This window comes from Erinaceus europaeus, chromosome 2 (assembly GCF_950295315.1).
Source record: "Erinaceus europaeus chromosome 2, mEriEur2.1, whole genome shotgun sequence".
Lineage (NCBI taxonomy): Eukaryota > Metazoa > Chordata > Mammalia > Eulipotyphla > Erinaceidae > Erinaceus > Erinaceus europaeus.
In genome coordinates, this window is record NC_080163.1 from 109,740,602 (window position 1) to 109,764,262 (window position 23,661).

General features: G+C 39.4%; 1 protein-coding gene across 3 annotated transcripts in view; it reads right to left on the minus strand.

The window, feature by feature from the left end:
- INTS9 (integrator complex subunit 9) overlaps nucleotides 1-23,661 on the minus strand; it is a 124,218-nt gene that overhangs the window by 98,475 nt on the left and 2,082 nt on the right. The window contains exon 1 of one of the 3 annotated variants that reach the window (XM_060184903.1): nucleotides 4,996-5,100. The exons of the other annotated variants lie outside the window; for them this stretch is intronic. Within the exon in view, the coding sequence (XP_060040886.1) occupies nucleotides 4,996-5,082 (87 nt within the window). The 5' untranslated portion in view covers nucleotides 5,083-5,100. Of the gene's footprint in view, nucleotides 1-4,995; nucleotides 5,101-23,661 lie in introns of those variants that run through there. 3 annotated transcript variants of the gene reach the window in all.

Genomic DNA, 23,661 nt, shown 5'->3' on the forward strand with positions numbered 1-23,661 from the left:
GGGGATAAACTATGTTGGCTGCCTGGGTATTTACAGAAAAAAAGTTCACAGAGATACATATATGACCTCATTTATATAAATATAGGTGCAAATAAGAAAAGAAAAAAAAAAGACTGAAATCCCAGGATAATGCTCAGTAAGTATGTAGATAATATGCTTTTCAGTGCATCTCAGGTTGCGGCTGATTCTCAGTAGAATAGAAGCACCATGGACAGCAACCAAGGGAACTCAATAGGGGGTAAAGTTAGAAGGTAAAGTGGTGCTTTGGCATCTCTAACTAGCCATCTCTCCATTTCCCCAATCTCACTTCAAAATTATATAATAAAAATTGGGCTGGGGAGATGGATCATGAAGACTGCTCATGTGCAAGTTATTGGGTTCAATTCCCAACACTGCATAAAATGAAAATAACCAACAAATGCCTTGCTTTTGTTCTATAGGGTTTGCTTCATTTGTTATTAGTTTTCATGTGTTTAATGAACATTTCTAACTCAGTATATATTCAAAGAACAAAAGTACTAAAATAAAAAATTTCTAGTAAAAAGTACATGATTATGATGAATATAACTAAAGATAATTTTTAAAAGGAGGAAGAGGTATGAAAATGGTAAATATAATTTATGGGATGAATTATTTAATTGTAAAGACAAAAACAATGAGCAAAAAATCTAGAGACCAAAACGGTAAAAACACTAAATGGTTAAGAGAATGAGCACTATTAATATGAACTTGAGAATGAGCTAATTTATTCTTGACAGTGTTAAAATGTTGTATTCCCCACCCCACTAAAGCTACATATACATGTACTAATTACAAGTTCAGACAAATCTGGATATCAGAACAGTGGAATAGGGAGCAAAGACATCTAGTTGTTAGAATGTTCCCTATGGCACTTGTGATGATAATCAGGTAGGGATATTGACTAATCTATTCAGTTACTAGATTTTTCACTGTGGACACAACCATTTATTTAGAGAGAGGCTCAACATACAGCCATGCATTGCATAAGGGTGGGTTATGCTCTGAGAAATGTGTCATTAGGTGATTTTGTTATTGTACTAATACCCTGAAGTACAATTTCACAACTAGATGGTACAGTACACACTGAGGTTGTATACTATACAGCATAGTCTACTGGGAACACTGTAACACATGGCTTCTGTCATTGACAGAAGGCCATGACTGTAATGCTTGTCTCAAAGAAAAAAGATCATCTGTTTTAACCTTTGAAGGAATATACTTCTGGGTGGATCGTGGAGAAATTTCATACCTTTACTAATCACTTTAGATTTACAAAGAAATATATTTATAAATAGCTTTTAAGTCAGTGAAGAGGTTTATGAAAACAGCTCCCATTTATTGAACACTTCAAGCTGGTTTCTTCACCTGCATTTGTGGAGGGAGAAAGTCAGCTGCCCAGCACTGATTTTATAACCTAGAAAAGGCACTTCAATGGAAAAGGAATTCTTATCAGTTACAGCAGTAATGAGGCAGGGGTCCACAAAGGTCAGCTTTCATTTGCCTCTAGAATAAGTATAGCATGACCTGACTGGGTACTGTCAAGCTGAATCAGAAAGAGGAAGTAACATTATGAACATGGAGGGGCAACAACATGTTAGCAGGAGAGCCTTTGTTTCTAATAGGCATGGTACTGTCATAACAGCTCTGGACTACTTATCCTTGGATTTCACTTACTTTAAGAGAGAAATAATTACCTACTATGTTTAAGCCACTGCCACTTCAGGCTTTCTATCACTCAGTTGAATATAGCCTTACAATGACTGACAAAGGATATCGGTGCACATATCCATTTGAGTAGATTACATACCGGAATGTTAAACAGTGATTATTCTAGGCAGTGAGATTAGATTATAGATGGGTTGGGGACATAGCTCAACTGGCAGAGTACAAAACTGGCATATTTTAGGATCCTGATTTGATCCCTAGCACAACATGTACCAAAGTGGTTCTCTAGCTTTCTCTGTCACATGAAGTAAATAACATTGAATCTAAAAATTGATAACAGGATTTTTGTCCCTTTTAAAACTATATTCTTAAAAAAAACTATAAGCATGTACTCATTTAAAATAGAGAATCTTTATTTTCAGAAGAATATTCTAAAAATTCAAGTGAATTAAAGAAATAAGTTTCCTTTTACTTATTCCCTCTAATGAACCTGAATAGTCAGTCTGACTTACTGTAGCTAGCAAGTCAACAAGTTTATCCTTTATGCCTTTTATTTATTTATTTAATTTATTTATTATTTATTTATTTCCTTTGTTGCCCTTGTTGTTTTATTGTTGTAGTTATTATTGTTGTTGTTGTTGCATAGGACAGAGAGAAATGGAGAGAGGAGGGGAAGACAGAGAGTAGGAGAGAAAGATAGACACCTGCAGACCTGCTTCACTGCCTGTGAAGCGACTCCCCTGCAGGTGGGGAGCCGGGGCTCGAACCGGGATCCTTAATGCCAGTCCTTGCGCTTTGCGCCACCTGCGCTTAACCCGCTGCGCTACAGCCCGACTCCCCCTTTATGCCTTTTTTAAAAGACATTTTGTTTACTTATTGGATCAAGACAGAGAAATTAGATGGAAGGGGGAAGACATGGAAAAAGGAAGAGAAATACATACAATACTGGTTCACCACCGGTGAAGCTTCCCCAACACAGGTGAGGACCAGGGGCTTTAACCAGTTCCTTGTATACAGTGATGTGTGCGTTCAATTGAGTGTGCCACCACTGCTCCCCCCTTCTTATCTTTCAGGCTAACATATTTTGAGTTAAAGAAATCAGTCATTAAGATAGCATACAGGGTCGCATAGTTACATCAAAATTAAACAAACTCTGTACAGTTGAAATATACATTTCCCGTAAGTCCACACCATGGGTATCATAGTTTCTGGTGGTTTGTCTATGCTTACCTAATTAATATGACTGAGAATATTTCATGCATTTATCAGTTCTGGAGGAATGAGATTAATCCAACTTTCTCAATAATGATGAAAGGGAATTTAGTGAATAGCTCCATTATCCCCATTCTCCTATCTGGGAATTCTCCTTACAATGGTGCTCACCAACTGGTTTCATGGTTCTGTATATGTTTCACTTATGATTTCTGATGTTTACAAGGTTCTTGTAAAGTGTTTACAAAAACCCCGTAGGTTAATTCTAACTCTGTATTTGCTTTAACACATATGGTCACCTCCCTAGTGCTTTTTGTTTTGATTATATTTCACTTTTCAAAATATTTTCTGCAATGACAGTGAGCAATATTTTTAATTTTTAATTTCACTTTCCTATGTTTTTCTTCTTTGTTATAAAGATTTATTTATTTTTGAAAGAGATGGAGGGAGAGAGGGAGAAAGAGATACTGAGGGGTAGGGAGAGTGGGGAGGATAGAGGGGAGATGAGAGGAGAGGACTGCTCAGCTCTGGCTTATGGTGCTGCTGAGGATTGAACGTGAAATCTCAGGCATTCTAGTCCTGTCTCTAATGCACTGACCTATCTCCTCAAATCATTAGCAAAAATCTTTTAAACAGAACTTACATTCTCTTAAAAATAATATTGCATCTGCCGATCGCAACCTAATCAATATAACATCTGCCACCTCAACATGCTTCAGCTCAGACTGTGTCCAGAGACTTCAGGTGTGGAACGACAAGCCTTCAACTTCATTACTCAGGTGAGACCTTTCCTTTCATAGTATTCTCTAACTCCATCCCAGGTGGTTCACTTCCTAGCAAAGTCCCAAAACCTAGATATAGATCAGGTTCTGTGAGACAGAGCATATGTTCACATGTATCCATAAACTAGTGCAAAATACATACCTGAAAGCAGAAGTACACTAGAGTTTGCAGTGAGTACCCCCACCCCAACACTTCCTCTCCACTATTCCAAGCTTTGAGTCCATGATTGCTCTACAATTTGTTTGGCTTTGTATGTTGACTCTCTTTTCAGTCACCAGGTTCCAGATGCCATCAGGATGCCAGCCAAGTTTCCCTGGACTGAAGACCCCACCAATGTGTCCTGGAGCTCCGCTTCCCCAGAGACCCACCCTACTAGGGAAAGAGAGGCAGACTGGGAGTATTGACCGACCAGTCAACACCCATGTTCAGCGAGGAAACAATTACAGAAGCCAGACCTTCTACCTTCTGCAACCCTCAATGACCCTGGGTCCATGCTCCCAGAGGGATAGAGAATGGGAAAGCTATCAGGGGAGGGAATGAGATATGGATATTGGGTGGTGGGAACTGTGTGGAGTTGTACCCCTCCTACCCTATGGTTTTGTTAATTAATCCTTTCTTAAATAAAAAATAAAATAAAAATCACTTTATGGGGGAAATAATAATTTATAAGATAGCCGTCAAATAAATGTATACAGTTTCTATCTCCCTGTGATAGATGCTTGCACCTGAACTTTTAAGTGTATAAAATACAGTTCTCCTAACTCCTAGATTTCTAATAACTAATAGATCAAATTAAAAGGCCCAGGTGCTTAGAGCCCCTTACTTTAAGCTTCTAAACTTCCTAGGAATATTTTATTTTTTGAAAAATATTCATTTATTTGTTTATTATTGGATAGAAATAGAGAATCTGAGATGGAAAGGGGCAGAGGGACAGAGAGAAAGACACCAGCAGCTCTGCTTCACTGCTTTTGAAGCCTCCCCCTTGCAGGTGGGGCCCAGGGGCTTAAACTCAGGTCCTTGAGGATAGAAAGATATGCACTCAGCGGAGCGTATCACTACCCATCCTAAAATATTTTCTTTTTTTTTTTTAGTTAACAGAATAGAGAAATTGAAAGAAGAGGGGGGGATAGAGGACAGAGAAAGATAAACACCTGCTGACCTTGTTTCACCACTTGTGAAGTGTCCCCCTGCAAGTTGTTGAACCCGGGCCCCTATATACGTACGGTAATGTGTGTGCTTAACCAGGTGTGCCATCTCCCGACCTCAAAATATTTTCTTTAAAAAACATTCCTGGTTTGAGCCCCAGCTCCCCACCTGCAGGGGAATCGCTTCACAGGCTGTGAAGCACGTCTGCAGGTGTCTATCTTCTTCTCCCCCTCTGCCTTCCCTACCTCTCTCCATTTCTCTCTGTCCTATCCAACAACGATGACAACAATAACTACAACAATAAAACAACAAGGGCAATAAAAGGGAATAAATAAATATTTTTTTAAAAATTCCTGCTTCTATTACTGTCCAAACCATTATCCTGGAATCAAAGTCCATCACTGTGGCTTTCATTCCCAATATATTCACAAGTCTACCCCTGGCTCCAACTGTAGATCTAGTCCAGTAGATCTAGTGTAGTATGCTCCAATCACATGCACTGTTCTTTCAGAAGTTGACAACATCACACTGCTGACATTCTGAAGTAATGAACTGGAAAGATGTGAGAGGACAGAAATGATAAGAGCCGGTAAGGTAACGCAACTGGAAGGGTGCCTGTTTTGCCATGCACCTGACCCAGGTTCAAGCCTGCCCCCCTCCACTACCCCAAACACTAAGAGAAGCTTCAGCGCTGTGGTGTCTTTTCCTCATTCCCTGTCTCTATCTGTGAAAGTCAGCCCAGAGTAATGCCATACCAACAAGGGCAATAAAAGAGAGAAAATAAACATGTCCATTTTATACATAGTGATATACTATGCATTTTTTTCTCTGCCAGAGATTCATGACTGTAATTACATTACTCTCGATGAACTTTTATTTTTATTCTCCCTCTTCTTTTTCTCTCCTATTTCTTCTCTCTCTACCTCTCTCTCTTTCCCATATAGAAACAGAGAAAGGAGAAACACCACAGCACTGCTCACTTGATCATGAAGCTTCACCTTTGTAAGATGGTACCATTTAGTGGCTGAAGACTTAAACCTGGGTCCCCAAGCATGGTAAAGTGTGTGCTCTATTGGGTGACTATTTCCCAGCGCCACTCGGAGTACTCTAAAGCAAAAAAATAATAATAATAAATAAAAATAAAAAAATTATATATAATGAGTATATGTATGCATGTGACTAAAGAAATTAAACATCTCCCAAGTCTTTTTTCAAAAACACTTTGAGATCTGATTGTCATGTAAAAGCTGTGAATTTAATGTGTTATTTGATGAGTCTACGAGGTATATAATCATGAAATCACCATCAAGGCCATAAGCATATCCATCACCTTTCAATTTTTCCCTCATCCCATTATTAATATAATTAGTTATATGTGTGTATGGGGGAAGGTAAGAACACAACATGATTCAAAACCCCTTTACTTTAACTATCCCTTCTGCCTGGAATAAGACACAATGCTCCTCCTACATATTTGTTCACTAAGGTACTTTTCAAGGTCAGCTCAGACTTCACTATAGTAGGAAATTTTCTCTGATTGGAATTCACCTTTCATAATCCTAAACTTACATTCTTCTTTATCACTGTCTATCATTCAACTACATACGCTACATACATAAACAGCACACACAGTCCACTGTACCTATTGTTTGTTAAATAGCAAATTACTGACTGGTAACTTTAGTATTCTTACAGCAGAGAGGAGGGGTTTTGTACAACACAGACATTTAACAATATTTGTTAGATTGTATGGACTGAATAACAGACATTTAATAATATTTGTTGAATTGTATGGACAAACTAGACTTTTGTTATGGTTTCTGTTATCCTTTAGTTTTAAATATCACATAGTCCATCAACAATTTCTTCCTATTGGATCTAAACAGCTTGAATCAAATACAGCTTAAAATAAATAAGCCACTGCTAGGGCTCTGAAACCTTTTTCCCTTTCTACAGTGAATGTGAGAGTGTGTGTGTGTTAATTGTTTATTTTAACAGACAGATTTGTTTACATCTCTAGCCTTTATCAGGCCTGTCTCCTATATACAGAGAGAAAAACTATTTCTGGCTCTTCTCTTTTCCAAAGAAACCTTGCAATTTTCTTTTAAGGTCACAGACTTCTATTCCTTCTTTGAATCTGTTACATACCACCTAAGGACTTTAAGTTATAGAAACCATTCATTGTTTTCTCAAAGTCTGGAGGTGGCATGCAAGATATAATTAACTGGCTAGAACAAACGATCAAATACAAATAGATCTGGCCTTAGAAAATAACTTATCACTGGGCTATGTGAAAGACTCTCATTTTGATAGTGAGTACAAAATTTTGAAGAAAATATTCAGCCATGTATTTAAATTAAAATATACAAAATGTTCAAGCCCAAAGACAATAATATCACAGTGATATATAGAGTTAAGTAGTTAATCCATTCAAGTCAGAAAGGGAGGAGAGACCCCTACCACTACCACTTCTGTTCCAAACTATTTCAAAAGTGTAAGCCAATCTAATTATGCTACTGGGGGTTAGTAAAATAAGGCCTAAAAATAATTACTACCTGCAAAGTCATGTACCTAGAAAATTCAATGAAATTATCTTAATGGCAACTAAAAATTATAAATCTTATTTTTAAAATGTATGTAAAATTCTGGATTCAACTTTTAAGAAGTATTTACTTAGGAGCAGTCCGGAAAAATTCTGAAAAGAAATGAGTGGGAATCAGTACTGCAAGATGTTAAAGTACTCTAAAGCTACATAAGACAATATTCTATTTTAGTACTGGAATATTAATAGATTATGTTGAATAGGAGAAAGTGAAAATACAGATGCTTTCATAAATATCTGAAAAGATATTTGCATCTAACACATGAGAGAAAAGTGGAGCAATAACTAATGACATTCATTTTTCACTTTCCAGGGAGAAAAAAAAAAGACAGCAGGATATCATCATGGTGGAGCATTGTGACATGCTATTGTAAAGATTTTAAGCTGGTATGTCTCTTTGGGGCATTTTGGCAATAAAACTAAATAGAAAATGTACATACCTTTGAACCACCAATATCACTGCAGATGTATTTTCAAAGATGATCACAAATACATTATCTGAGCAACATCATTTTTAATTGCAATGGCTGGAAAAGATCTAAGACTCAATGAACGATTTCATTAGATAAATTATGGTATGCCTAAATAAAACACTAAGCACTTTTTTTTTATGAGCATATTTTTGAGGTATGTAGAAACTAGCTTCAGTGGCTGGGCAGTGGCACACCTGGTTGAATGCATATGTTACAATGTACAAGGACCTGGATTCAAGCCCAGTCCCCAACGGCGGGGGATGGGGGGGAGTTTTGGTAATGGTGAAGCAAAGCTGCAGGTGTCTGTCTGCCTCTCTATCTCCCCCCACCCTCTTGATTTCTCACTGTCTCTATCTAATAAATAAAGATTAAGGAAAAAAAAATTAAAAGGAAATATAAATAAATTTAAAAGAGAAACTAGTGGGGGCGGGTGGTTAGCGAAGCAGGTTAAGCAAACTTGGCAAGAAGCGCAGGGACAGGTGTAAAGATTCTGGTTTGAGCAGGCTCCTCACCTGCTGGGGGGTTGAGGGGGGCTGTCGCTTCACAAGGTGAAGCAGGTCTACAGGTGTCTATCTTTCTCTTCCCCTCCTCTCTCAATCTCTCTGTCCTATCCAACAATGAAATAGTGTCCACTTAGACTTAGATACCCTCCTCACCTACTTCCTATTACAGTTCTCTCATTTACTCCAAAGCTAACCTTAGCAAAGCAAGGACTGCAAGAGCTGAATAAGGGCAAGAGACTGGCATACTTTAACAATGACTCTTTAGTCACTATCAGGCCATTCCACGAGCTGGGGTCCTAATCGGGGAGTCCTGAGATTCCCAAACAGACTTGATGGGCCTAGACCTCAAATAAATCCCTCTCTCCATTGTTTCCGGTCATTTCTATCAAGGAACAACAAAATAGACCCCTTTGTGGGCCCCAATAGGAACTTGCCCTCAACCTGGATCAACAATGGTAGAGAATGTTCCAATTTCTGAAGGGAGGATGGACAACATATTCTATGCTGCACCTGAGGAAAATGGGTTGATATTAGGGCAGCTTAGAATGTTCCTACTCATAACCACAGAATGTGAGCTCAGATCTAGAGGGATGTAGAGGTCACACAGGCTCCTAAGCTAATTATGGGCCCAGATCACATCAAATTGATATTACAGTAATATTTATACCCCTTTCCCATATTAGGGAGCTACTCTCTTCCCTGATCCAGCTTTCTGGACATTTTTCCAGCCATATCATCACCTCCCCAGACAATAATTAGGATTCACCTGCATATCAGATTTCAGGCTCAGGCAAAAAATTAAAAACAAACAAACAAAACACTAGTATAGCTACAGGCCCTTTGAAATATAACTAAAATACGCCTACTAGCTATCTACAAAATGGAGGACCCCCCCCCCCCAAGGCTTCACCTGCACTATTCCAGCCTTTAGGTCCATAATTGTCCAACAGTTTGTTTGGCTTTGTATATTAACTCTCTTTTTAGCCACCAGGTTCCAGATGCTAATATGATGCGACCAGACTTCCCTGGACATACAACCCCACCAATGTGCCTTGGAGCTCTGCTTTCCTAGAGCCTTTCCCCTCTAGGGAAAGAGAGACAGAATGGGAGTATGGAATGACCTGTCAATGCCCATGTTCAGCAGGGGAGCAATTACAGAAGCCAGACCTTCAACCTTTTGCATCCCACAATGATCTTAGGTCCATACTCCCAGAGGGTTAAAGAAGTAGGAAAGCTATCAGGGGAGGGGTTGGTATACGGAGGTCTGGTGACGGCTATTGTACGAAGCTATACCCCTCTTATCCTATGGTTTTGTCAATGTTTCCTTTTTTATTTTTTTATTTATTTATTTTTTTATTTAAGAAAGGATTAATTAACAAAACCATAGGGTAGGAGGGGTACAACTCCACACAATTCCCACCGCCCAATCTCCATATCCCACCCCCTCCCCCAATAGCTTTCCCATTATCTATCCCTCTGGGAGCATGGACCCAGGGTCATTGAGGGTTGCAGAAGGTAGAAGGTCTGGCTTCTGTAATTGCTTCCTCGCTGAACATGGACGTTGACTGGTCGGTCCATACTCCCAGTCTGCCTCTCTCTTTCCCTAGTAGGATGGGTCTCTGGGGAAGCTGAGCTCCAGGACACATACATCAAACTTCTACTGAAAGAGCTACAGCAATATATTAACAGTAACACAATCATAGTAGGGGACTTCAACACCCCACTATCTCAACTTGACAGATCATCCAGGAAGAAAATCAGTAAAGACATAAGGGAGCTAAATGAAGAGATAGATAACCTAGAACTATTGGACATTTTCAGAGTCATTCAGAGCAAGTTGTGGTATATATACACCAATGTTTCCTTTTTATAAACTAAAAATTAAAAAAAAAAAAAAGACTCTGGTTCGAGCCGGCTCCCTACCTGTGGGGGATGGGGGGAGTTGTCACCTCACAATAGGTGAAGCAGGTCTGCATGTGTCTATCTTTCTCTTGCCTTCTCTGTCTTCCCCTCCTCTCTCGATCTCTCTGTCCTATCCAACAACAACAAGAATAATAACAATAACAGCAAGGGCAACAAAAATGGGGGGGAAATGGCTTCCAGGAGCTGTGGATTCGTAGAGCAGGCACTGAGCCCCAGCAACAACCCTGGAGGCAAAAAAGAAACTAACTTCATTTTATTTTTTACATGATCAGCAAAACAAACAAACAAAACCCCTGCACTTAACAAGAAACATTTTCCACAAAACAGGACAGACAGAGGTGGGGTAGTGGAAGTGTTCCCTGCAATCTAGCATCCATAAGTGTAGGTTCATCAATTTATGTGATGAAATTAAGATGTATTGGTTAGAAACATTAAGGTTTTTTTTAAGTTTCTTTTTTCTTTTTTAAATTATCTTTATTTATTGGAAAGAGACAGCCAGAAATTGAGAAGAGGAGGGGAGGGAGAGAGAGAGACACCTACAGACCTGCTTCACGACTTGCAAAGCTTTCCCCCTGCAGGTGGGGGCCCGGGGGCTCGAACCGGTCCTTGTACATTGTTAATATGTGCACTCAACCAGGTGTGTCACCACCCGGCCCCTGTTAGAAACATTTTTTAAACATTAGAAGGAGCCTAGAAAGTATTTTATGGTTTAGACTGAAAGCATGGTAGAAACAAATAACCCATGATCTTCTTAAATGCAGATTCCAGTTCATTAGCATGAATACTGTAGTACTGAATAAAATGAAACAGCTCTAGATATTGGTATGAAATTATTTTAAAGATGCATTTCTAACTTATAAAACAAAAAGGAAATACACAAAACTAGTGTGGGTAGAATCTTGCCATTTATTTAAACAACAAAGGGGTAAAATTATACAAATGTGCGGTAAGTCCGCAACATATCTCTGAAAGATACAAAAGAAACTGATTATTGAAATTGCTATGGGGGGGGGTGTCGTAGTTCAGGGGGTTCAGTGCACATGGCACAAAGCTCAAGGATCTGCATAAGGATCCTGGTTCAAGCCCCTGGCTCCCCACCTGCAGGAGGCTTACCTCACAAGTGGTGAAGCAAGTCTGTAAGTGTCTTTCTCTCCCCAACCCCCCCCCTTTCTCTGGCTCTCTTGATTTCTCTCTGTCCTATCCAACAATAACAACAAGGGCAAGAAAAAAAAATGGGAAAAATGGCCTCCAGGAGCAGTGGATTTGTATGCAGGCACTGAGCCCCAGCAATAACCCAGGAGGCAAAAAGAAAGAAAGGAAGGAAGGAAGGAAGGAAGGAAGGAAGGAAGGAAGGAAGGGAGGGAGGAAAGAAAGAAAGAAAGAAGGAAAGGAAGAAAGGAAGGAAGAAAGAAAGGAAGGAAGGAAGGAAGGAAGGAAGGAAAAAAGAAATTGCTACTGGGGAGAAGAATGAGGATGGGACCTTACACTGTTCCTTTTTAAGCATATTTAAAAAGAATTAAGCAGTACATATATATTACCTACTTAAAAATAGTTAAGATACACTAGAGAAATGCAAATCAAAACCATGTTGAGGTACTACATTGCACCCACTAATATGACTATTATCAAAACAATCAGGGCCACTGTAGTGTGCCTGACTTCTCATATCTGAGATCCCAGAGGGACCAGGTTCAATCCTCTGCACAAGCATATGCCACAGCGGAACAGTGCTCTTGTCTCTCCCCATACCCCTTTCTCCCTCTCAAGACAATAAATGAATCTTTAACCAAGCAAACGAATAGAAAATGACAAGTATGGGTCAGTAGTGAGGGTGTGGAAAGTCAGAACCCTCATATACTATTGCTGAAAATACAAAATGGTGCAGGTATATATGCTGTGGAAAACAGTATGTTGGAAAATAGTCTGCTGATTCTGCTCTACAAGTTACTTTATAGTCTAATAATCCCACCTCTGGGTATATATACAAAAGAACTGAAGGCAGGAATTCAAACAGATATTTGTATGTCTGTGTTTATAGCAACTTTGTTCACAATAAGTTAAACATAAATCAAGTGAAGTGTCCAGTGATTGATAAAAGGCTAAAAAAATCACACGTGCACATAATGGAATGTTAATCAATCTTAAAAGGGAAGAACATTTTCACATATGCTACAACACAGATGAAAGACAGCATGTTAACTTATCTGGAGATGGATGTTTGTGAGAGCCACACAACGTGATTGTAATGAATGCCACAGAACTGGACAGGTCCAATGGTTAGTAATTTTTATTGGGGTAGATAGCAAAATGGTTATGCAAAGAAACTCTCATGGCCCGAGGCGCTATAGTCCCAAGTTCAATCCCCCACATCACCATAAACCAGAGCTGAGCAGGGCTCTGGTTAAAAAAAAAAAAAAAAAGGGCAAGAATACTAATTTATTTCATGTACTGTACCAAAGTAAAAGACAAAAGACGCTGGGGTGAGGTGGAGGGGGGGAGGGTTTTGGAACATGCTGTCAGAGTACCTAGAGAGGGCTGAATTGTTATGTGGAAAACTGAGAAATGTAAATGTTCAAACTACCGTATTTACTTTTTTGTTACTGTACTTTATTGTTGACTGTAAACCATTAACCCCCTTAGTTAAAAAAAAAAAAAAGAATAGTTATTTCTATGTGGTGTTTATTTTACTACAATTAAGAAGTGTATTGTAGGGTCAGAAGACAACAAAGGGTTTCAGGCCTAAGGCTCTGAAGTCCAAGGTTCAATGGCCAGAATCATGGCACCATCATAAAATAAAATAATACTTGATAGTGGTAACTGTTGTAAGTTTCTGTGAATTTGCTAAAAGTCACTATATTCTTTAGATGCATGAATTCAGAGGTCTGTGAATTAATTCCTCAGTAAAACCATTTCAAAAATACTAAAGGGGAAGACCAGGTGGTGGCTCGCACAGAATGGCGCGCACATTATCAGGCACAAGGATTAAGGCTCATGCCCGGGTTTCCTACCTGCAAGGGGGAAGCTTCACAAGTCGCAGAGCTGTGCTGCAGGTTTTATTTCTCTCTTTGCCCCTCTTTCTCCCTCAGGTTCAAGCCCCCTGGCTCCCTACCTGCACGAGAGTTGCTTCACAAATGGTGAAGCAGGTCTGCAGGTGCCTATCTCCTTCTCTATCTTCCTCTCCTCTCTCAATTTCTCTCTGTCCTACCCAATAAAATCGAAAATGGAAAAAATGGCTGCCAGGAGCATTTGTAGTACAGGCACAGAGGCCCCACGATGATTCTAGAGGCAAAAAAAAAAAAAAAAAAAAAAAAGCCTCCAGAAGTGATAGATTTGTTATGCAGGCAGAGGGCCTCAATGACAATCCTGGTGGCAAAAACAAAGAAAACAAAACTAACAGTAACGACTACAGTAATATCTTATATGCTATTAATACTACCATTTGTTTGTCCATATTTTTACATGTTGCAAAAAATAATATTGGAGGGAAAATATGAAACTTGAACATCTAATTATGCCTTCCTTTATTTTATTAGAATAGAAAAAGTGCAAAAAACAAAACAAAACAAAAAAAGAGCTCTATTTAGGAAGAGAACCTCTGGTGATGCCATAAATCTGACAAATGGATTATTCAAGTTGTTTTATTCTTCATCTTTCCACATCCCTGCATAAACATGAGTGATGAAAAATAAACTGCACCTTAAGGGCAAAAAGGGTGTTAGCTCTGCAGTCCCCATGAAATAAGTACTTTCTTGAACATCATCTAGCTGATTATATATCCCTGAGAGCTAAAGTTCCTTCAGTGGCACTTTCCATAAATTTCAGTGTTTGCGACCTTCAAGGCACTGTCTTCAGATATATGGTCAGTCTGGGGGCAATATCAACTTGCTGTTTTTCTCACAGTATGTGAACGCCACATAGTTCTGTCTTGATCACCAAGGGGCTTGAGGCTTTCAAGCTGACTCCTTTCTCCTGTGATTTTTCCTGTTTTCCTTTGTCATTTTCATTTATATCCTTCATGATCTCTACAGATTCTGGCAGCTACCCCTTTCTTAGCTCTTCGTGGTACTTCAACTCCCAGCTTCATCTCACTGGTCATCTCTTTTCTAGGAGGGCCTGAGGGATTGCCTCTCCAATTTATATACCTATGCCTCTCTACTCTGCTTGAGCCCAGAACACTGGCATCTCAATCACTGTCTCTGTGTGTGCATCTGTGCTTCAACACCAAAGATAAGTACATTAAAAGCAAAGTGTGATGTCAGGGCCCAGTGGCACAATTTACAAATTACACTGTGTGAGGATCCAGGTTCAAGCACCTGCAGAAGGGAAGCTTCGTGAGTGGTGAAGCACTGCTTCAGGGGCTTCTCTTTCTCTCCCCCACTATCAAAAATAGAAAGACAAAATGGTCATCAGGAGTGATAGAGTTGTATAGGCACCAAGTCCAAGAAACAACTCTGGAGGCAAAAAAATATTTATCAAAAAATTACAGTGTGGTGTCAGGGAATGTATTCAAGATACCATGCATGTACAACACTACCAAGGAGCTTCCCTGGCCCAATTTTCTATTTACTTTCTTGGGGAGAGGAAGGGGAGAGAAAGGGCAAGGCACAGAAAGAGGAAAGACACCACAGTATCATGCTGCTATCCCCAGGGCTGTTCATGGTACAACCCTGTGCTTCTGGGGATTGAACTGAGAGCCTCGTGTGCAATAAAACATGTGTCCCAACATGCCCCACTTCAGACTGTGTCCAGAGACTTCACGTGTGGAATGACAACCCTTCAGCTTCATTACTCGGGTGAGACCTTTCCTTTCATAGTATACTCTAATTTCATCTCAAGTGGTTCACTTTCTAACAAAGTCCCAAAACCTAGATATACACCAGTTTCTGTGAGAGAGAGCATATGTTCACACATATCTGTAAACTACTGCAAAATATATACCTGAAAGCAGAAGAACACTAGAGTTTGCAGTGAGTACCCCCCGAACACTTCCTCTCCACTATTCCAAGCTTTGGGTCCATGATTGCTCTACAATTTGTTTGGCTTTGTATGTTAACTCTCTTTTCAGTCACCAGGTTCCAGATGCCATCAGGATGCTGGCCAGGCTTCCCTGGACTGAAGACCCCACCAATGTGTCCTGGAGCTCTGCTTCCCCAGAGACCCACCCTACTAGGGAAAGTGAGAAGCAGACTGGGAGTATGGACCGAGCAGTCAACGCCCGAGCAGTTCAGCGGGGAAGCAATTACAGAAGCCAGACCTTCTACCTTCTGCAACCCACAATGACCCTGGGTCCATGCTCCCAGAGGGATAGAGAATGGGAAAGCTATCAGGGGAGGGGGTGGGATATGGAGATTGGGTGGTGGGAATTGTGTGGAGTTGTACCCCTCCTACCCTATGGTTTTGTTAATTAATCCTTTCTTAAATAAAAAACATATTAAAAAAAAAAAAAAAAAAAAACCATGTGCCCCACCAGGTGAGATATGTCCTGGTCCCACAACACATTAATCTTTTTTGTTTTCACCTTCTTTTGCCACCAGGGTTATTACTGGGGCTCCAGTGCCTGTAAGACGACTACATGTTCATGGTGGTCTTCGCCCCCCCCCCCCCCATCTTATAGAGTCAGAGAGCAGGAGAGAGGAGGAGAGATATCTACAACACTATTCCAAAGCTTGTGAACTGCCCCATCTGCAGGTGGGAACCAGGGGCTTTGAACCCTGGTTCTTGCACATGGCAATATATGTGCTCAACCAGGTGTGTATTGCCCAGTCCCTAAAACTTTTTCTTTAAATTTGTTCTTATGACAGAGACAGAATGGGAGTGAGACCAGAATACCAGTCAGCTCTGACATAAGGTAGTACTGGGGATTGGAACTACAGGCATGTAAGTTCTGTGTTCTAATACTGATACCACATTTTTCTATTTGAAAGAATATATTCCCCATTCTAAATCTTTTCCACATTTATCTATCACTGTTGTAGGGAGATTTTACTGAACTTGGCTGATTTCTAGAGTAGTTGGATGAGGATAAGGCTAGATAAAAAGAAGTTTCCTTGGTAAGATACACAAGGTAAGTAAAGAAATAAATGCAGGGTTTACCAGATAGTTTACCTGGAGATAGTGTGAATGTTTTGTCATGCTAATGAACGAGCTTCAAGCCTGACCTTCCAGTACACCAGAGGAGGCTCTGGTGCTGTGGTTGTCTTTCTCTCTGTCTCTATTTCTCTCTTTCTCTCTGTCTCTATTTCTCTCTACATTTCTGAAAAGGTCAACCCTGCTAGGCAAATTCCCAGAGATGACAGAAAAAAAAAAAAAAAAAGGCACTACTGGTACAAAAGTAAACTAGCAAGCAAGTTAGGTGTACCTGCTAAATTTTCTTTTAAAGAAAACATATTCTTAGATGCAGTTAAATAAACTTTCTTGGCCATCATATTAAAAAAGATATCTGTGCCAGTAGCTGATGATCTTTCCATATCAAGAAGTCCACTGCACTATTGTTTGGATCATACATTAAGTGCATTAGATTTTATGTACCATAAAGTCAGGGAGCAGACCTATTTCCTTCACTGCACTATACCCAGTACCTTCCGCAATGCCTAGCCATGAGAAGGTTTTTAAAAGGAAGAGCTGTTGAATGAATAAATGACAGAGATGCCTAGACCTTTGTTGACATTAGCAAGCCAGGAGGGAATATTGCGTTTGGGAACACTAGGACTTACTACATTTCATAACTTATGGTGCACATCCATCAAATACATTGTGTTGATTATCCCAGTAAATGGTTGAGGGATTTAAGTGCTCAAGGCAAACCAGTTACAAGTGTGCTATGGTAGTTATAAACCACAGTCAAGGTGTCTTGCTTATATACCAAGGAAAGTGCTCTGGCTTTGCTGATTAGCATTAATAAGTCAGACATATGTATTTATGAATTTATGATTCTAATATCATTATTCCCCCAAATCTTTTATTGGTATACTTTTTTTTTTTTTTTTTAGTACAGTAAATGTAATTTAGTCTTGAGAGTAACAGTTCAGGATTTTGAAATGCCCAAGAATGAAACACCCATTTTCATTGCGGGGGTCCTGTTGTGTTTGGGGAAAGTTTTTTTTCAGAGTTTGAGGAAATTAGATAGAAGAAAAAAAAAAAATTTACTTGAAGTGGTGATAAAACATGACCTTTTCAAAGTTTCAAATGATATTACCTCATGAAGACACATGAGGGCACTCTAATCAACCAGCAAAGAAACACAAGAAAGAATGAAATCTGGAAGACATTTTAACAGTCCTGCAGCAATAGATAAACTAAGCGTGGGTTTTTCTAGAATATTTGTCATTTAAAGCAGGAGATTTCCTGTTCTTAATCCAGATTCTAAGAAGTCAAAAAGAATTCTGTAAATTGGTGAAAGAGTCCCTTACTCTCAAGATCTAAGGTGAAAACTAACCACACCCCTTTCTGATGATGTGTTTAACTGACCTTGGGGCCAGATTTGCTCGTTGAAGCAAAAATCTATACAGTCTACAATTCGACTTGGCCTTTAATTCACTTTCCACTGAGAGGAGTCCATGAATCCATTTCTTTGCTCTATCTGTGCTTCAAGGAGAAAGAACATGCTAAAAGTTTGAGCACTTAGCCCCCCTCCCCTCCTTTTTATAATGAAACCATCTTTTGTACACAGAAGCAAAGACCACTGAAGATTGTATTTCACACCTTTCAGGAGTTTTAAATACTTGCAAAGTGCAACTACTGCATATCATTTTCTCCATCAAACTCAAAAAAAGTCAATAAGCACTGAAAGGACCTTTCAACCTTTAACAAAAGAGCAGCTGGGAGTCCGGTGGTAGCATAGCAGGTTAAGCACACGTGGTGTGAAGCCTAAGGATCCGGGTTCCAGCCCCTGGCTCCCCACCTGCAGGGGAGCTGCTTCACAGGCTGTAAAGCAGGTCTACAGGTGTCTATCTTTCTCTTCCCTCTCTGTCTTCCCCTCCTCTCTCCATTTCTCTCTGTCTTATCTAACAATGATGACATCAATAACAACTACAACAATAATAAAAAAAAAACAAGGGCAAAAAAAAGGGAATAAATAAAAAAAAGCAACTACAGAGTTGATTCTGAAGCACTAAGATTCACTAAGGATCATCACACATCTTAAAGTCACATTCAAATTGGAGTGTGAATAAAAACCGCAAATAATTATTTGTCATCAATATTTGGGATCAAATGTAAGAGTTAAGACGGAAAGTGTTATGAAAACTGGAGATGCCAAAGGTCTACTGTGGTTGTATACTAAATCTTTCTTGACTGAATAAACTAGATTCTATCCATCTCAGGAACTATCTATAGAGAATACGGCACAAACTGCATTCTTGAACTGCTTTTGGCTATCTTCACTTGAATCTTCATCTACTTCATCCTGGCCAACTCAATTTCTCTCAATGTACTCTTCTCTCTTCCTGATCTTTTACTAAGGATTTAGCCTGGTGATTTCTAGTTTGTATCTCTAGCAGATTCAGACTACACTAAAAACAGGACATACTCTAAAAGGTTCTAATTTAGAGGATACATTTCTAATTTTCCTGTCCTTTTTTCCCTAAAATGATTCTAGTTAATTGAAGGGGTTAGTGGATTTTCTTCAGTCAATTAAAATTACTCAAATACTGAATACTATAAAGATACAATCATCTACAATTCTTTGAGTTAGTATCTACAACTGGATAAATCCAAAGATTATATTATAATAGCATCCTTGTCTTCCTGTGGGTGTGTGAAATGTTATCAAGAGAGTGATGAGTAAAGTAACAGAACTAGAAATCATATCAAGGCTAAAGTAAACAGTATAAAAATAACTCAAGGGGCCAAGTGGTGGCTCATGCAGAACAGAGTACACATCACCATGTATGCGGACCCAGGTCCAAGTTCCTTGGTCCCCCTCTGCAGGAGGTAAAATTCACAATCAAATTCAGGACCTACAAGTTCACTGTTCTACCTGCTATCATCTCCCTCACCACACCACTATCAATAATCCTTCTGAAGATCTTAATTTAACCAAATTTTCATTTACAGTTCATTTAAGAATAGCCTTTTCTATACACAATGATTTCAAAATGCTGCGTACTTGAAATTTACATGTTATAATGTACTTCCATTAAGACTAAATAAAAACCAACTATGAATAATTTTTTCCCCTTAGTATACACTCTAACCATCTTTCTTTAACAGATAACATTTTAAGTCCCTGCCTTCACTAAGCAATGGACTAATCATGATGGAAGACTTGGGTTCCGACCTTTTTTTATGTCATTTTTTAAAATAATATTTTATTTTAATGAGAGAAATACATGAAGGAAGACCAGAACACTGCTCAGCTCTGTAGGGCTGGGAATAAAGCCTGGGACCTTTGGGGACTCAGGCATGGAAGTTCTTTTGCATAACCATTATTCTGTCTCCCAGTCCTAGAATTTTTTTTAAAAAAATTTATTTAGTTATTTCAGATGGAGACAGAGAGAAATTGAGAGGGGAGGTGGAGAAGGAGAGTCACTTGCAGTACTGCTTTGCCACTTGTGAAGTTTCCCCACTGCAGGAGGAGGCTGTGGCTTGGATGTGGGTCCCTGCATGTTATGGTATGTGTGCTCTACCAGGGGCACCACTGCCCAGCTCAGATCTTTATCACTTTTTAGCTCACTTAAAGAATATAGGCTGGAGGCTCACAGCTCAATTCCCACCCCCAAATGTGCTAAAGTGGTGCTCCAGCTTCTCTGACTTTCAGATAATTTACTTTTAAATTTTTTTATTTATTTTTAAATTATTTATTTATGAGAGAGAGAGACAGAGCGAGAGAGAGAAAATATGTGCCAGGAGGGCCAAACCAGAAGTTTACTCTGGTATATGTGATGTAAGGGGCTGAACTCAGGATCTCATGCTTGAAAATCCAGTGCTTTTAACCACTATGCTAACTCCTGAACAGCTCTCTCACATAATTCAACAAAATATATTTTAAGAAAAAAGAAAGAAAAAAAAAAAGAGATAGAAGAGAAAAGAAAGGACTATAGCCTAGGATGTGGTGGAGTGCCAGATTTACAAATGTGAATTTCCAAATTTCACCCCCAATATTTCACATAACAAATTAAGACATTGATCAGCAACACTTGTTGATAATTTTTTATAAGAATTTTTTTATTATCTTTATTAGATAGATACAGTCAGAAATTGAGAGGGAAGGGGAGATTGAGAGGGAAAGAGACAGAGAGACACAAGCAACCCTGCTTCACCACTTGTGAAGCTTTCCCCTTGTAGGTGGGGGCCAGGGTCTTGAAGCTGGGTCCTTGTGCATTGTAGCATGTGCGCTCAACCAGGTGTGCCACCACCCGGCCTGATATTTTTTTTAACCTGTGTTAGTAACCTGAATCACTTTCTTTACCTGAGGCTCAGATATTAGTTTTTTTTAATATTTATTTTATTTATTTATTCCCTTTTGTTGCCCTTGTTGTTTTCTTGTAGTTATTATTGTTGTTGTCGTTGTTGGATAGGACAGAGAGAAATGGAGAGAGGAGGGGAAGACAGAGAAGAGGAGAGAAAGATAGACACCTGCAGACCTGCTTCACCGCCTGTGAAGCGACTCCCCCTGCAGGTGGGGAGCCGGGGTTCGAACCGGGATCCTTATGCCGGTCCTTGTGCTTTGCGTCACCTGCGCTTAACCCACTGCGCTACAGCCCGACTCCCCAGATATGAGTTTTTGGTTTTTTTTTTAAAAAAAGGAATACTATCACTTAGGTCCCAGGATTAAATAAGACAGACTAGCAAGTACCTGAGAAACTGCCCAGTGAATGACAGCCATGCTCATTTCTCACTCTAATGGTCATTGGTTATTAAACTTTATCTCTTTATCTTCTCTCACAGGCATTCAGAGGTTCAGAATCCTCCAAAAATTAATAGCATCACACTATGTGTCAAGAGCATAGAGTCTACACAGTAGCAATGTCAAGTTAAGTAGGAGAAAACCTACAAAGGGACATGTGTCATGGAAGCAGAGAATGGGTGCCTTGAAGTAGCCACTGAAGTGTTACATAAGTAGAGATCTGATGAAATTAGCCAGTTCCTGACAGCTCTCCAAAATGGATACAATGTTTTTAAAATTCAGAAGACAAAAGAGAGCAGGGTATGTTTAAGTAACTAAGCTTTGTAACAAAATTGGATCAAGGAAAGCAAGGGAGCTAAGTGCCAGAGGGGGTACTAGACAAGTAGACAGGATTGTAATTATCTATGCAATACAGGAGCAAATCAGCCTGGTTACCAATGACAAGACTTTATTCTAAGGACTAAAGAATATGTAGAGGGGATTCATGAAACACTGCAAATTTATATTACCTTTTGATGCTGGGAATTAAACTCAAGGCCTCAAACAAGCCAAGTATGCACTTTATCACTAAACTACATCCTTGGACCCTGAAACTTTCCTATTTAAACGAATCCTGGAGTAGCAAATAGATTTAAGAGGGCTAAAATTGTATATGGGGGAGGGGGTGGTGGTGGTGAACTTGGTCAAGTGCACACACTACCATGTGCAAGAACCTGGAGTCAAGCCCCTAGTCTTCACCTGCAGGGGGGAAGCTTCATGAGTGAAGCAGTGCTGCAGGTGTCTCTTTCTCTTTCCCTCTCTATCTCCCCTTTCCCTTTTGATTTCTATCTTTATCCAATAAAGGGGGGAAAAAAAAGAAAAGAAAAAAAAAAAGAGACTGAATACAGAGGGTCTGCCTTGCCATGCACAAGGCTGAGGTTCTTGTTCCTGGTACACCACATGGAGTGCTATGGCACTGGGGGAAGTTGTGGAGCTATTGTTTTTCTCCCTTTTAGGTAATTTGAAAAAGGACAGGACTAGGATAGCTCAAAGTGTTAACAACAGGATTTGCACATCTGAGTTTCAAACCTGGTACTACCATAAGCTAGAGTTAAGCAGTGCTCTGGTCTCTCTTTCATAAAAAAAATTTAAAAAAAATTAATGAAAATGTCCAAGCAGTAAAACTGTGTATGTGTAAAACACCCTGTAAGTCACACAGACACAGGAATGGGGGTGGGGGGCAGGGAGAGAGAGAAGATTGATGGATAAAGAGCCAGTTAGGTCCTGGTGAATTTCAAGCAGCAAAAGAATCCCTACAAAGTCAAATTAGTGGGACTGGAGAAAGACCTATTATAGAGGCTGGGTGGAGGTGCACCTGATTGAGTGCACATGTTACAATCAATGCACAAGGACCCGATAAAGTGCGAGCCCCAAGTCCCTACTGCAGGGGAAAGCTTTGTGAGTGGTGAAGCAGTGTTGCAGGTGTCTCTGTCTGTCCCTATCACTCCCTTCCCTCTCAATTTCTGACTGTCTCTATCCAATAAAGATTTTTAAAAAGTTTTTTAAAAAGACCTAATATAAAATAAATGTTAAATCAGAAATATGTGGTCAGTGTGTGTGTGGGAAAATTATAACCTCAAGGACAATAATGTGCTCAATAAAATGTTCTGTGTATGAAGTAAATACAAAGCATGCTTACTCAATGTTTCTGAAACAGTAAATAACATTAACATTTCAAAGCCATGGAATGATTTATTCTATGGAAGGCATGACTCATAAAAGAAGTTTAACTTAGTTGTGGACATTTTTGAAAGCACAGTGTTATGTGGACAACGATCTGTGTTGTAAAATTTCTGTTCACCCAAAACTGAGGGTTAGTAATTACTGACAATATGAATTCAAAGTAATGAACAAGTATAGATAGAAATTTTCCTCTTCCTTTGGAAACATTCGGTTCTCAAAATAAAAGGTTCTAATTTTTTTCATTTCCATGTTTTCACACCTCTAAGTAAACTAAGTAGGAAAATCTTAGGAGCGAACTCAAATAAATGTAAAGCAAACTCTAGCTGATGCCCTCAAGCAAATAAAATTATGGTAAAAACTGCTTCACACTTGCATGCTTTCTCAGACCACACCAGATGTGATTTATCCTTTATTGGGGACACCACATCTGTGTTTCAACCATTAATTGCCAAGGTCTTGATTCTCTAAACTGAACCCTTTCACGGAAGGCCTTACCTATTTATCTTATCAGCTTAAGATCAACTTTCCAGAAAGCTGGCTCTGACCATCCTGACCCCCATTTCCCAAACTCTTTACATGCTTCTATTTTACCATGAACATAGTGGATTATAATTTGTCTTACTTTTTGTTTTTTAATCCATGTTAGACTGCAGTTTCTTTAGGGCAAGGGCTGTGACTTCCAATTATGCATTCTTAAATATACTGACCTAGAAGCAAGTTGATATTCTCAAGGTTTACTGTGTTGTGCCCTTCCCCTTACATGCA